The sequence below is a fragment of the Onychostruthus taczanowskii genome, unplaced genomic scaffold (assembly GCF_017590055.1).
Source record: "Onychostruthus taczanowskii isolate IOZ18803 unplaced genomic scaffold, ASM1759005v1 scaffold165, whole genome shotgun sequence".
NCBI lineage: Eukaryota > Metazoa > Chordata > Aves > Passeriformes > Passeridae > Onychostruthus > Onychostruthus taczanowskii.
Genome location: NW_024498851.1, coordinates 275152 through 287800, shown reverse-complemented (window position 1 = coordinate 287800; position 12649 = coordinate 275152). Strand labels below are relative to the sequence as shown.

Below are 12649 nucleotides of genomic sequence, written 5' to 3'. Positions count from 1 at the left end.
GTACAGCTGATGCAGGAAGCAGGAGCTCATTTAACCAATTTGAGACCTGTTGGTAGCACTCAAAGTAGAAAGCTGTGCAGGCTGAATGGTACCTTGTCATGGCAAATTAAACATAGCCCAGCTACAGAAAGCTGGGGTGAGTTGATAGTGTTAGAACACATGGCACACAGTTAAATTGGCTTTATTGAATCACTGAATGATAAAAGCTAACTAGGATGACAAATAGTATACCTGAAAGCTGTCAGGGAAACCAAAGTGTTCTCAAAAAATGTCAGTTTCTGCAGTGTGTTTGTCTGAAGTGTAGGGCCTGTAAGTTTTTTCACAGGTTAGGTTAGGCTGGCAAGCAAGTTCATAAAATAATATATAAGACTTGGAATGTATCAGCTGCACAATTCTGCTAGGTGAAGCTGTTGTGCTTCTTCCTTTAAAGTTACTTCTTACATTAATGAGTTCCTTACTACCAAATTAATTGAAGTCATGTTCACTAAAAGTTTAGATTCCTCTTGCTTTTAAGAAGTGCTTGTGCCTTTCTCCTTTAAGCAGAGATGAAAGCCTGCAGTTCTCTAGGGGCACACTGGTGACTGGGGCCAAAGTCTGAAGTGTCTCCCTTACTCCTGCTGTGACTGTTCTCTGCTCCAATTGCAGGACCCCGTTACATGTGTCCATTGTGGTCAGGAATGAGCCTGTGTTCAGCCAGCTCCTGCAGTGCAAGCAGTAAGTCTCACATGAATGTAAAATGCACTGAGGTTACCTTGTACAGTTAGCATGTGAAAACTGATTTAACAACTCTTCTGTGCCTTTTTGCCTTATAATAAGACTAGTAAGAACTTGGGGTGCAAAAGTGTGAAGGCTTTGCATAAGTGGAGATGCTAAAACCATATCAGAAGCCGTGTAAATTTTTGCCCTACCACAAAAAAAGCAGCAAACTGCATCTCTGTGTTTTTCAAAGTGGCTGAAATGATTCCAGATGTGAAGGTTGATTTGTAGTGGAGCTAAAAGGAGTAATAACATTCTTGAAATATCTCAATATATTCTTGAGTTCAGCTTGGGTTCTGCTTAGAGGTGACTTCTTAGGGTGGTGAAGCAGAAGACTTCATTTGACTCAGTTTCATTGCAGCTGAATTTGCAGTTCTTGTACATGGCTTACTCAAGGGAATTTGCCTCTTTGTTACACTTAGTAGGAGCCCAAATCTGCCAGGGGTTCTACACTTCCCTAGGAGCAATGAGCTTGAATCTAGTAGTCACTAAAAGGTGCTGTGCTTGTTTCATAGTATTCACAAATTGTTTGAAGTAACTGGAGCTACAGTAGGCTTTTTGGCAAGCAAAAGTCGTGAGAGAGGTATGAGATGAGCCAGTGTAGCTGTTCAGACACTTGGAACTTCAGTTGAGTAGGGGAACCACTTTTTGAGGTATAAATTGGGGGACACTAACTCTTATTTTTAGACTAGACTTGGAGCTGAAGGATCATGAAGGAAGCACAGCTCTGTGGCTTGCAGTCCAGTATATCACTGTATCATCTGATCAGTCTGTGAACCCTTTTGAGGATGTCCCTGTTGTGAATGGAACCTCATTTGATGAGAACAGTTTTGCAGCAAGGTTGATCCAGCGAGGCAGCAATACAGATGCTCCAGACACAGTAACAGGTAAACCAGAGGTTTGTATTTCTTTGGAGGTGGAAGGCTTGTGTGTTAATTGCTTAATGCTGACTGCACTTGGAGGAACTGCATGAGGTTTCAGCAGCAGTTGCTCCATGATAAATGCTAGCTGGTAGTTGCTTTATCCAGAGCTGGTGCACTGACAAACTGAGGTGGACTTGCAGGATGTGACAGAAAACCTGGGCTCAGTGCCAGGTTCTAATGCCCTCTTCACAATTTCAAGATGTGTAATCACTCAATGGAAGTGCATGTGACAGTTGGAAGGGGGCTGCTAGTAACCCTAGTCCCAAGGGTTTTCCTTGTTGACTTCAAAGTGTAATGTTGTACGGTAGTGGGGAAGGTGTTAGCACACTTGTTAGTATCAAAGTGTGGTTGGAATAACAGTGTTCATGGTTTTTCTTTAGGAAACTGCTTGCTTCAGAGAGCAGCTGGTGCAGGAAATGAGGCAGCTTCTCTCTTCCTAGCGACTCATGGAGCAAAAGTCAACCACCAAAACAAATGGGTAAAAGCAGAAACTTGGTCTGAAAGTTTCCTTACTTCTCTTCAAAAATAAGATAACAGAGATTTCTTATAGCTAAACCACAGCTTAAGGCAACTTGGAGCACTTTGTGAACCTTTGCATGTTTTCAGGTATTTACTAGGGACCACTTGCATTCTTGTGGCACTGTTCTTGCAGAATCACCAGTTGTTAACATGCTTTTAGCACTTACTGCAGTGTCTGGTGTAATAAAATCCTTAGTAGAAGCTAACTCATGTAGTTTGGAACTCCTAACGAGCTTCAGCTACTAGGAGTGAAACTCTTCACACCAGCTCTTGTAGTTTTAATAGTTTAAAAGCTGCTTCTCTTCATGTCTCAAGCTGTTAACCCAGCACCTTGTTTATTAAAGGGAGAAACCCCACTGCACACAGCCTGCAGGCATGGCCTAGCAAACCTGACAGCAGAACTGCTGCAGCAAGGAGCCAATCCCAACATCCAGACAGCAGAAGCAGTGCTTGGGCAGAAGGATGCACCTGCTCCTCCATCAGCAGAGAATGTTCATCTGCAAACTCCCCTTCACATGGCTATTGCTTACAATCACCCAGATGTGGTGTCAGTCATCCTAGAACAAAAAGGTAGGTGTCCTGAGTGTTGATGCTGCAGTGAATTGGTGTGTCAGGATGGCATCCCAGCTGCTTTGACAAATTACTAAGAAAGCATATCTTCCTGTAAACAGTGTTTAAGTATAGCAATTGATAAGACTGGCTGACTAGTCTTCAACTCAAATCATCTGCTTGTTAAAACTAGAAAATTATTTTGTCTGTTTGTAAATTCTCCACTGTAGATAATGGACTTGAACAGTTAGTCTTGTGTTTTATTACAACTGAGATGGCTTCAAAGCATTTGCTTCAGGTGAATGCTGGAATCAATTTTGGATAAAGGCATTTTTCTGTGGTGAGACTTCTGCCTCCCTCAACTCCTTAGTAAGAGGACTTCATAAAGAGCAATGATGGTATTATAGTAGAGTTGAGACTTGAGTGCTCAAATACCAACAGATGAGTTCATTAAATGCTACTACTCAGCTTATTGCTTGCAGCAGGAAGGGAATTTGACAACTGAAGTAGGGCCAATTTTGTCTCCTACCATAAGTGGGATTTAGAAGGAACTAGGCAAACTGGGGTAAATATTGCCCATCCCAGTAGGTGAACTGGGGTAAATATTGCCCATCCCAGGCTCCACCATATTGTGGAGTCTCCACTCTTCATTCTCACAGCTTTGTATATGCCACTCCATTTGGAATTGCAGCTAGGGAGGGACAGGTTAAACCTCTTAGCTAGAACATTATTTTCTTGGTATATGTATTAAGATCAGTCAGTAGTGGCAATATGGTCTGAATCCTAGGCAGTGTCACATCAGGGAAGCTGAAGGTACTTTGCTCAGATCTTACAAACTGACTGCTAAAGGAACAGCCTAGCTCAAAATGTGACATTGCTGCTGCAGCTTTCAGTGTGTGACTGCAGGTCAAGTACAAGAATGCCCTAATTCCTTATGCTTTCTTGTAGCTAATGCTCTTCATGCTACCAACAACTTGCAAATTATTCCTGACTTCAGTCTAAAGGACTCGAGAGACCAGACTGTGCTGGGATTGGCTCTTTGGACAGGTATGTGCCTTCAGGATGTGAAGCTGCAGTGTGAACAAGATTTTCCTAAAGATAAAATAGCTGCTGTGTGTTCATGTTCTGTCTTGTGCTGCTGGGGAGGAGTTGTCAAGGAGAGCTTTAGATGGTTCTTCATATTTTAAAATTAGTGTTCACATATGCCTTAGTGAAAGATTTCTAGTCCTATGGCTTCTGCCCAGAACTGTACTTGCACTTTAGTGGAATTCTTCCTCTGTGAACTCCCTGGTAGTTTTCATATCAGATCACTGTATTGTCTGTGCACATTAACTTCATTCTATTAGTCTCAGTATGTCTGTTTTATAGAACTGAAAGTAAAATGCTAATGAGCTTGATCTGTTCAGGCATGCACACAATAGCAGCTCAGCTGCTTGGATCTGGGGCATCCATCAATGACACCATGTCAGATGGACAGACACTCCTGCACATGGCAATCCAGAGACAGGACAGTAAGAGTGCCCTCTTCCTGCTGGAACATCAGGCAGATATAAACGTCAGGTAAGGTCCTAACTGATGCAACTCTCACCTGTATATGTGTTTAGGAGCAGGTGCTGACTGCCTTTGTGTAATGGCTTGAGATTTGCTTCAGATCTGATTTACACATGGTTATATGTTTGGCACTGTTTTGTGGCACTAGTTATGGCTGAGGGATTACATACCTTAACTTGGACCTAGGTATGGCTCCATTCATCAGTAACCTCCTTTTGAGGCTACAGAAGGAGGTGCCACTTAATTCTAGGTAAAACAGCTTCCTCTGTAGCAGACTAAAGTCCTAGAGACAGGCCTAGAGGCACTGAACTTCTGTTGTCTCATCCATTTTCCAGCTTGTTAGAAGCTGTTTGCTACCATCTAAAATAATTAGATACAGATCCAGCAACAGGAGTCTGATAAATTTGCCTTCTCAGTATCTCCTAGACAACTTACATTAGACTTAACAGAACATTTGTCTGCTTACATGACTGACAGGCTGTCTGTTAAATTTGGCAAGCTGTACTGTAATGAATGTCATGGGTACAAACTGCCTGATGCTGCTGTTCTGACTTCAACTTTTTAACAGTTGGTATTTGACTGTTGCTTGAAGTGTTGCCATGTTGGAGACAAAGCTGTTTGCTTCTGTGGCAGCAGGCTGGCTCAGAAAGAACTCTGTTCAAATAATGGCTGCACTGAAGGAATTGAATGTCTCTGAGCTAAAGACAACTAACTTGTTTTTCCAACTGTAGAAATCAATCACTTGGGAAAAGAAAGGTAGACTACAGAGCTGTGATGAAATACGTGGTGTGTTTGTGAAGGTCTCACCACAGCAAAAATACACACGAGAGGAGTTAATTCTTGGCTTTGCCAGTGAAGTGCTGTCACTGAACTTTATAATGCATCTGTAACACTTGGAAGTGTCCCTGCTGCAGGACCCAGGATGGACAGACAGCCCTGCAGCTGGCCATCCAAAACCAGCTCCCACTCGTGGTGGATGCCATTTGTACCAGGGGAGCAGACATGTCTGTGCCTGATGAGAAAGGAAACCCTCCCTTATGGCTCGCCTTGGAAAACAACCTGGAAGACATTGCATCAACTCTGGTAAGAATGTCAGTTGGCTTTAGTCTCAATTTTGTTCATCTTGCTAGCAGCAGAAGTCTTCATCAGCAAAAGCAAACTCAATGCATGAAGAGAACAGACTGGTCCAGTATTACTAATTTCTGGAGGTCTTTTCTTCACCAGAAATTCCTCTTTACTGCACGAATCTTATAAATACTGTAGTCTGCATAACCAAATATCTGGCAGCCACTTTATTGAAAATATATATTCTATATATATTCTGCTGTCTGGATTCTTGATCTGGATGGAGTAAGGATCTGCTTAGATCAGTCTGTAGCATGCACAACTTGTGTAATGATCAGCTTTCTGAATAAAACTGAATACTCATTTTATGCTTTAGTGTATGTTCTGCTTTTTATTGCATCTTAAAATTGAGCCAAGAAGGACTTTAAAGGCTTATATTTTCTTTAAAGACTGTTTACTTTCAGGCATGGGTGATACAGCAGGAGATTTCCTAGGAGACACAAGTAGACCTCCTTTTGTCTTTTTCATAAGGAAGTTACTTGAAAGCTTTGTCCAATTGTCTGCTCGAGGCAACTATTTAAAAACTCTGCTAGTGACGTGAGAAATGTGTTTTGTAGCTGCTCTTGACTGTGCTGGTCAACACTTTCTTATGGAGTCAACGCTCTCAAGTACTCATCTTTAAACCTTGTCAATAGTTTGTCAAGTGGAGTAGAACAAGTCTTAAGTGCCACATTGCTCAAGTATGTGGTTCTCTAGTTGAAGAATACAAATATTAGCAATACAGTTCCTGGAAAAAACTCTCTCTGTTTAGCTGAATGTCTGAGAAAGCAGGGAACTGGGCCAGACCTTCAAAGGCAACATCTGCTGGTGCTGCTTGATTTACTGTAGGTGCTTGTCATTGCTGAAAGTGAGGTAACTAATCCAACCTGCTTTAGATCTGTCTATCAAAGTATATGGACAAATATTTGAATTGTTAATAAATACCACCTAATTAAGGATTGCACAGTTAACTAATAAAGTATTGGTCTGGAAGACTTTAAAATAGCTTCCTGAAATTCAGTGACTGTCACAAGAACAGACAAGGCTCAAGTTTCAAGTTTTAAACTCAAGTCTCAAGTTTTACCTCTAGGGGATAATGTTCCAGAAACATTAGTCAGGGACTATAGTAGGAGCCTGTTGGAAAAAAGCCTTCATTGTCTCATTGGGCTTTTCTTTCCAGGTCAGGCATGGCTGTGATGCAACATGTTGGGGGTCAGGACCAAGTGGCTGCTCACAAACCCTTCTCCACAGAGCTATTGATGAGAACAGTGAACAGATTGCTTGCTTCCTGATCCGCAGGTCAGAACCCTTCCCAAATACAAACCTTCTAACATGCATGTAGGGTGTTCCTGGCATAAATTAATTGAATGCTCTCTTAAATCAGTAACAACTGTGCTTCCTTAGGCTTTTGCTGGGTGGGTGACACTTAGGGAATTCTGACCAATCCTAAAGACACATTCTCTTATCTGTAATAGCATCATGTTCTTGATGACAAGCATCAAACCAAAACCAGGAACTTGTGCTTTTGTGGAATGTGTCAGCAGTCACTGGATCAGCTCCTGTAATCTTTTCTGTGACCTTTATTGAAGCAGTTTAAATCTGGATTAAACATAATGAATTGACTGCACTGTGTTTGTTGTAGTGGATGTGATGTGAATAGTCCCAGAAAGCCAGGCCCAAATGGAGAAGGAGAAGAGGAAGCCCATGATGGACAGACACCCCTGCACTTGGCAGCCTGCTGGGGACTTGAGGAGGTGATCCAGTGCCTTCTGGAGTTTGGTGCCAATGTCAATGCTCAGGTGTGTGGACAAATCATGCACAATTTTTAAAAGTAAATTTTTTTCCTCCAGCATACTGAAAACAAACTTTACTCTCATCTGTGTATTTTGCATGATAGAGAAGAGAAAATCTTGCTCTTAGAGCTGAGCCAGTGCAATGATTGGATGCAGCTCTGCTTTCTCTCCTGTCCCTTTTTACCACACCTGGTGCTTATCTGCCCATATGGTGGTTAATTCAGGAAGCTGTGCTGAAGGAAAATGATACAGAAAACTTACTGCAATGTTAGTTTTCTCATGGGACAGTGGGATACAGTGTCTCCTGTCCCTAGTGTGAATTAAAGCCAGGAGCACAGCTGCAATTAATCATTAAACCATTTACAGTGTAAAACTCCAGAATACTCTGCTTTGTTAGTATGTTGGGAAATGTCTTCTGTTATTGAGTGAACTGAGGTGATGTAAGTATGAGTTACACTTCATTTTTGATTACACAGTAATCCTTAAACAGAAGCTTTATAAATAACAACAAAAGAAATGAATGGATAACATTTCTATCCTGATGCTGTTGAAAGTGACATTCAAATGAATCACAGAACACAGTCACAAAGCAGCCTTGGGTGTAAACTGCTGCTTGATGCAAACAAATGTTTAAACACCTCAGCTGACTTTGCTATTAAATTTGAATGCTAATCTCTGCTCCCCAAATGACTGACTAAATGGGAGATGTTATGGTGAACTATTTAAAAGGCTGTACAGCACAGGATTGAGGTCAACCTGTTGGGAGAAACAAATCTCAGTTTGCTTTTCTTACACTGTGGGTTTGAGCTTGCCCTGCAGCTGTTTGGTGTCCAGGCTGAAGGAAGCTGGGTAGGTCACAGCACTAAACTGCTAAGTTTCCTTGACCCTTCAGAATTAGGGAAGGATTTATGTACTACTGAACCTATATATAACAAACTTTCTGGTTTCCTTCTAGGATGCAGAAGGAAGAACTCCAATCCATGTTGCCATTAGCAACCAACATAATGTTATCATTCAGCTGATGATTTCACATCCAGACATTAAGCTGAATGTTCGTGACAGGCAGGGAATGACTCCCTTTGCTTGTGCCATGACGTATAAAAACAATAAAGCAGCTGAAGCAATTTTGAAGAGGGAACCAGGAGCTGCAGAACAGGTAAGCTGGGAGAGTTCAAACCATGCTGGTTTTGTTACTGCACTAGTTTGTGGTAACAGCTGTTCCACAAGCCAGTTCTGTTTTATCCTTTTGTGGCTTTTCATGCAATCCATTTGCCAGATGCCAGTTCTCTTAAGCAGGATTTATTAGGAAACTGTAGGTGTGTATGTGATATGTGTAAGAACATTAAGGGTTAGTGTCTTGTCAATTCTTATCTTGTCAATACTAAACTGAGAAACAGGCATATGTGTGTACAAGGAGAAAATGCTAACTCCACTCTTGTCTTGTGCTGGACAAGTACAGAAATAATCTGCTACCCAGCTCTCCTAAAGCTATCCACAACAGAAAACCTGACCTAAAATAACTGAATAATAGATGCTATTCTGCCCTGTTGAACTATAAAACCTCCAACTGTATCTTCAGGCTTCTGGTGTGACACTTCAGGCAGCTGTTCAGGAGATTCTTCCTATTGTGTGTAAGTTTAATTACTAGTAAAATATTTGAGTGCTTAACGAGCTCTTGTATTATATCTAAAACATGGTAACAAATACAGCCAGTTTAAATAAGCCTTTAACATCAGCTGCAAGGCAAAGTTGAACAACATGTACTTGGTATTAAGCCAAAAAAACGAGTTCTCAGGTTGCCCAGAGCAGCTGTGACTGCCCCATCCCTGGAAGTGTCCAAGGCCAGGTTGGACGGGGCTTGGAGCAGCCTGGGATAGGGGAAGGTGTCCCTGCCCATGGCAGGGGGTGGACTGGATCACCTTGGAAGGTCCCTTCCAACCCAAACCAATCTGTGGTTCTTTGAATACATTTTGCATCATTGTGGCAGGATCCCATGTTGCTTCCTTCTCCTGGATTAACTGCCAGCTAGACTCAAGCTTGTTTCATTTACCTGAATTTATCATTAACTGCTGCTCAGTACTTAACCACAACAGCTGTTAACTTTTTGTCTCTAAAAATGCTGTCCAGTGCGTGGTCAAGAAAGGACAAGGTTATAAAATAGAAGTAAAATGGTGTGAGGCAGACTGGACTGAGCAGTTGCAGCAGATAATTTCTCAGTTCAGTTATTCAGCAGTCACATCTATCAGATAAGTCTCTCATGTCAGCCAGTGAAAGGAACAAGATTCTACAGTTCAAGCAGAGAGAGCAAGTGTCTCTCAGTGAAAACACATCCTACCACACAAAACACCTTGTTCTACAGGAACAGCAAACTAATTTCACGTGCCCTTTCTGCCTCAGGTTGATAACAAGGGTCGGAATTTCCTGCACGTGGCTGTTCAGAACTCGGACATCGAGAGCGTGCTGTTCCTGATCAGCGTGCGGGCCAACGTCAACTCGCGGGTGCAGGACGCGTCCAAGCTGACCCCTCTGCACCTGGCAGTGCAGGCTGGCTCCGAGATCATCGTGCGCAACCTGGTGCGTGCTGGGCAGGCGCCGCTGCTCCGCTCGCTGCGCGGTGCTGCGGGCTGGGCACAGCGAAGTGACACCGCTCCTGAAACACAAAGTCCCCTCAGCCTGGACTGTTGGCTGAGCTGCCACGGCAGCCTTCACGTGAGCCTGTTGGGTTTGCAGCAATCGCTAGGTTCGGTTCTTTGGAAGGAATCCTTCCTTGCCCTTTCTGCACATTTGAACACAAGCACAAGTTGTAGCAGCTCAGTAATGATATCATTTGATACACTCTGGAAGCCTAGAAGTATCTCTGTACAGTAGAGTCTTGTGTGCTTCATTCACAGAAAGAAACTGTTGGCTAAAATAGCCCTGAAGCCATCTTTGAACATATTCCTTCTTGCCTCCTGACAGCTGCTTGCAGGTGCCCAGGTGAATGAACTGACCAAGCATCGTCAGACTGCTCTTCACTTAGCAGCCCAGCAAGACCTGTCCACCATTTGTTCAGTCCTTCTGGAGAATGGAGTAGACTTTGCAGCTGTAGATGAAAATGGAAATAATGGTAAACTTCAAGTTACACAAGTAAATGCAAAACACTTCAATAGGTCTGTTAATGGTGTCTCCTAGTGGTGAAGAGCTCACTGTGAATGGCCTTGCACTGCAAAGGTGAAAGAATGAAAGTCCAGGAAATCAAAGCAGATGGAAGCAGTTGTTTGAGAAGGAGGGTTGGGAAAGTGGAGGGAGGTTGTTTTGTTTAGTTATTAGGCTGTAATTATTGCTGGTACTCAGAGTTTTGAACCTTGTTTTTCTCTTTTTCTTTGCTTTTTTTACTGCTCAGCTCTGCATCTGGCAGTGATGCACGGCCGTCTGAACAACATCCGGGTCCTCCTCACAGAGTGCAATGTAGATGCAGAGGCCTTTAATATCAGGTAATTGTTTATAGTCTTAACAGACTAAAAGAACCACTCTGTATTTTAAAATATGTGCTGACATACTGCTTCAAAATCTATGTTTGCTTGGTATTCTATTATTTATACATGTGTTTGGAAGTGTGCAGACAATGCTGTGTCAAAATTCTGTGCAAATTCTATGTATACACCGAGGAAGAAAAGTTAAATAGGCAGCTGTGTGTGATGTACTGAGTTACTGAGATGTAGCATTGTTCAAGTCTGAACCAAACTTGAAAGCAAGGAGAGCTGGATGAGTAACTGCAGTAGCAAGCAGACTTTGATCAAGATAACAAACTCTTTTCCCCAGAGGCCAGTCACCAATGCATATTTTGGGACAATATGGGAAAGATAATGCAGCAGCCATCTGTGACCTCTTCTTGGAGTGTATGCCAGAATACCCTCTAGACAAACCTGATGCTGAAGGAAACACAGGTAAGTGAGACTCAACAACTACTAAACTTGAAAGTACTTGAATTGTATTCGTGGTATGTCACTTTTAAAGCTGGAATAATTGGCAGTAGTATGTTAAATACAGTAGGAGGCACACAATACATGGAAACTTAAAAACTAAAGATCCTGTCTGGACTGAGTGTAACACAATGTACCACTCAGTTAGCAAGCAACTGTCTGGCTTTTATTTTTCAGTGCTCCTCTTGGCTTACATGAAGGGAAATGCTAACTTGTGTCGTGCAATAGTGAGAGCTGGGGCTCGCCTGGGAGTTAACAATAACCAAGGAGTCAACATCTTCAACTATCAGGTTGCTACAAAACAGCTTCTCTTTAGATTGCTGGGTAAGTATCACTTTGCTATGGTGGGAAAATATTTCTGGCTTATGCTTCCAGGATACTTCATAGGAAAAATCTCTGGACTTTTGACTTAGATGACAGAAATTCCAGAGAGGCAGAACTTGTCAATTTTATACTACTAACAGTGCAGAGTAGAAATACTAGTTTTTCTGGTGATTAGCTGGAAAGCTGTACAGTGCAGACTGTTAGATACTACTTTTTCTGGAAGGACAGACATGGAAACTCTTGGCTGGTTTGTAGTCCAATGTAGCTTAAAACACAGACACTGCTTTTTAAATGGTGCTGTACAGTTGCTGTGGGCAATGTGATGGAAAGCAACTATAGATTATCTACAAAGGAGACTCCAGCTCCTGCAAGAGCAGTTAAATCCATTATACTGGAATGCAGCCTAGAACTGGAAAAAGCCTTCGGGTTTAGTGTACTCAGAAGGTGTCTGAGCCCGTTTTGTCTTCACATTTTTACCTCTTAACAGATATGCTGACAAAAGAACCTCCCTGGTGTGATGGCTCCAACTGCTATGAATGTGCTGCCAAATTTGGAGTCACGACAAGAAAGCATCACTGGTAATATGAGCCCCCTTGCTGTGCTTACAAGGAAATGGATTCCTCCCCAAATGTAGCTGGGCTTGCTCCTTCTAGTAGCTTAGGAAACCTCCATGTTAACATAGGTGTATAACCACTAATCCAGATGAAACATTCCGTCCTGTCTTAGGTCAGAAACTTGTAGTCTGACTGAAATAATGTTTTAAGCAGCTTGTGCATTTAATATTCTGATAAGTTATAAATGAGAAATCATGTCTAAGTTCCAGTAGTGAAATTTAAATACCCAGTTGTCAGAGAAAGAGTGTGAGGCACTTTACTCCACAGAGGAGCAACAATGTATTTTATTAAGAGAGTGAGTTAATAGAAGTTCAGTGATAAACATGGCAGTAGTTTAACAGGACTTGATTATTTCCTGCATAGAGGCTGGGGTCAGGGAGAGCCTCCTGTGGAGGCATGAGGTTCAGAGAGTACAGCCACTGGGGCTGTGGCTTACACGGGAAAGACAAGAGGGAGCACACCACCACCACGGTGGTAGGATGACCTCCTCCAAAAGAGGTGGCAGATTTGGGCAGGTGTTGGCAGCTCAGGTTCGGGATCCTGTTTGCATTGTG

General features: G+C 42.4%; 1 protein-coding gene across 2 annotated transcripts in view; it reads left to right on the top strand.

Moving 5' to 3' along the window:
- Positions 1 to 12649, top strand: part of ANKFY1 (ankyrin repeat and FYVE domain containing 1) — a 31566-nt gene that overhangs the window by 14851 nt on the left and 4066 nt on the right. For both annotated transcript variants that reach the window (XM_041399555.1, XM_041399556.1), the window contains 16 exons: positions 646 to 714; positions 1444 to 1643; positions 2060 to 2157; positions 2543 to 2768; positions 3696 to 3794; positions 4154 to 4307; positions 5213 to 5381; positions 6583 to 6701; positions 7045 to 7201; positions 8151 to 8351; positions 9593 to 9769; positions 10154 to 10301; positions 10578 to 10668; positions 10997 to 11121; positions 11335 to 11481; positions 11969 to 12059. In XM_041399555.1, the coding sequence (XP_041255489.1) occupies positions 646 to 714; positions 1444 to 1643; positions 2060 to 2157; positions 2543 to 2768; positions 3696 to 3794; positions 4154 to 4307; positions 5213 to 5381; positions 6583 to 6701; positions 7045 to 7201; positions 8151 to 8351; positions 9593 to 9769; positions 10154 to 10301; positions 10578 to 10668; positions 10997 to 11121; positions 11335 to 11481; positions 11969 to 12059 (2271 nt within the window). The remainder of the gene's footprint in view (positions 1 to 645; positions 715 to 1443; positions 1644 to 2059; positions 2158 to 2542; positions 2769 to 3695; positions 3795 to 4153; positions 4308 to 5212; positions 5382 to 6582; positions 6702 to 7044; positions 7202 to 8150; positions 8352 to 9592; positions 9770 to 10153; positions 10302 to 10577; positions 10669 to 10996; positions 11122 to 11334; positions 11482 to 11968; positions 12060 to 12649) is intronic.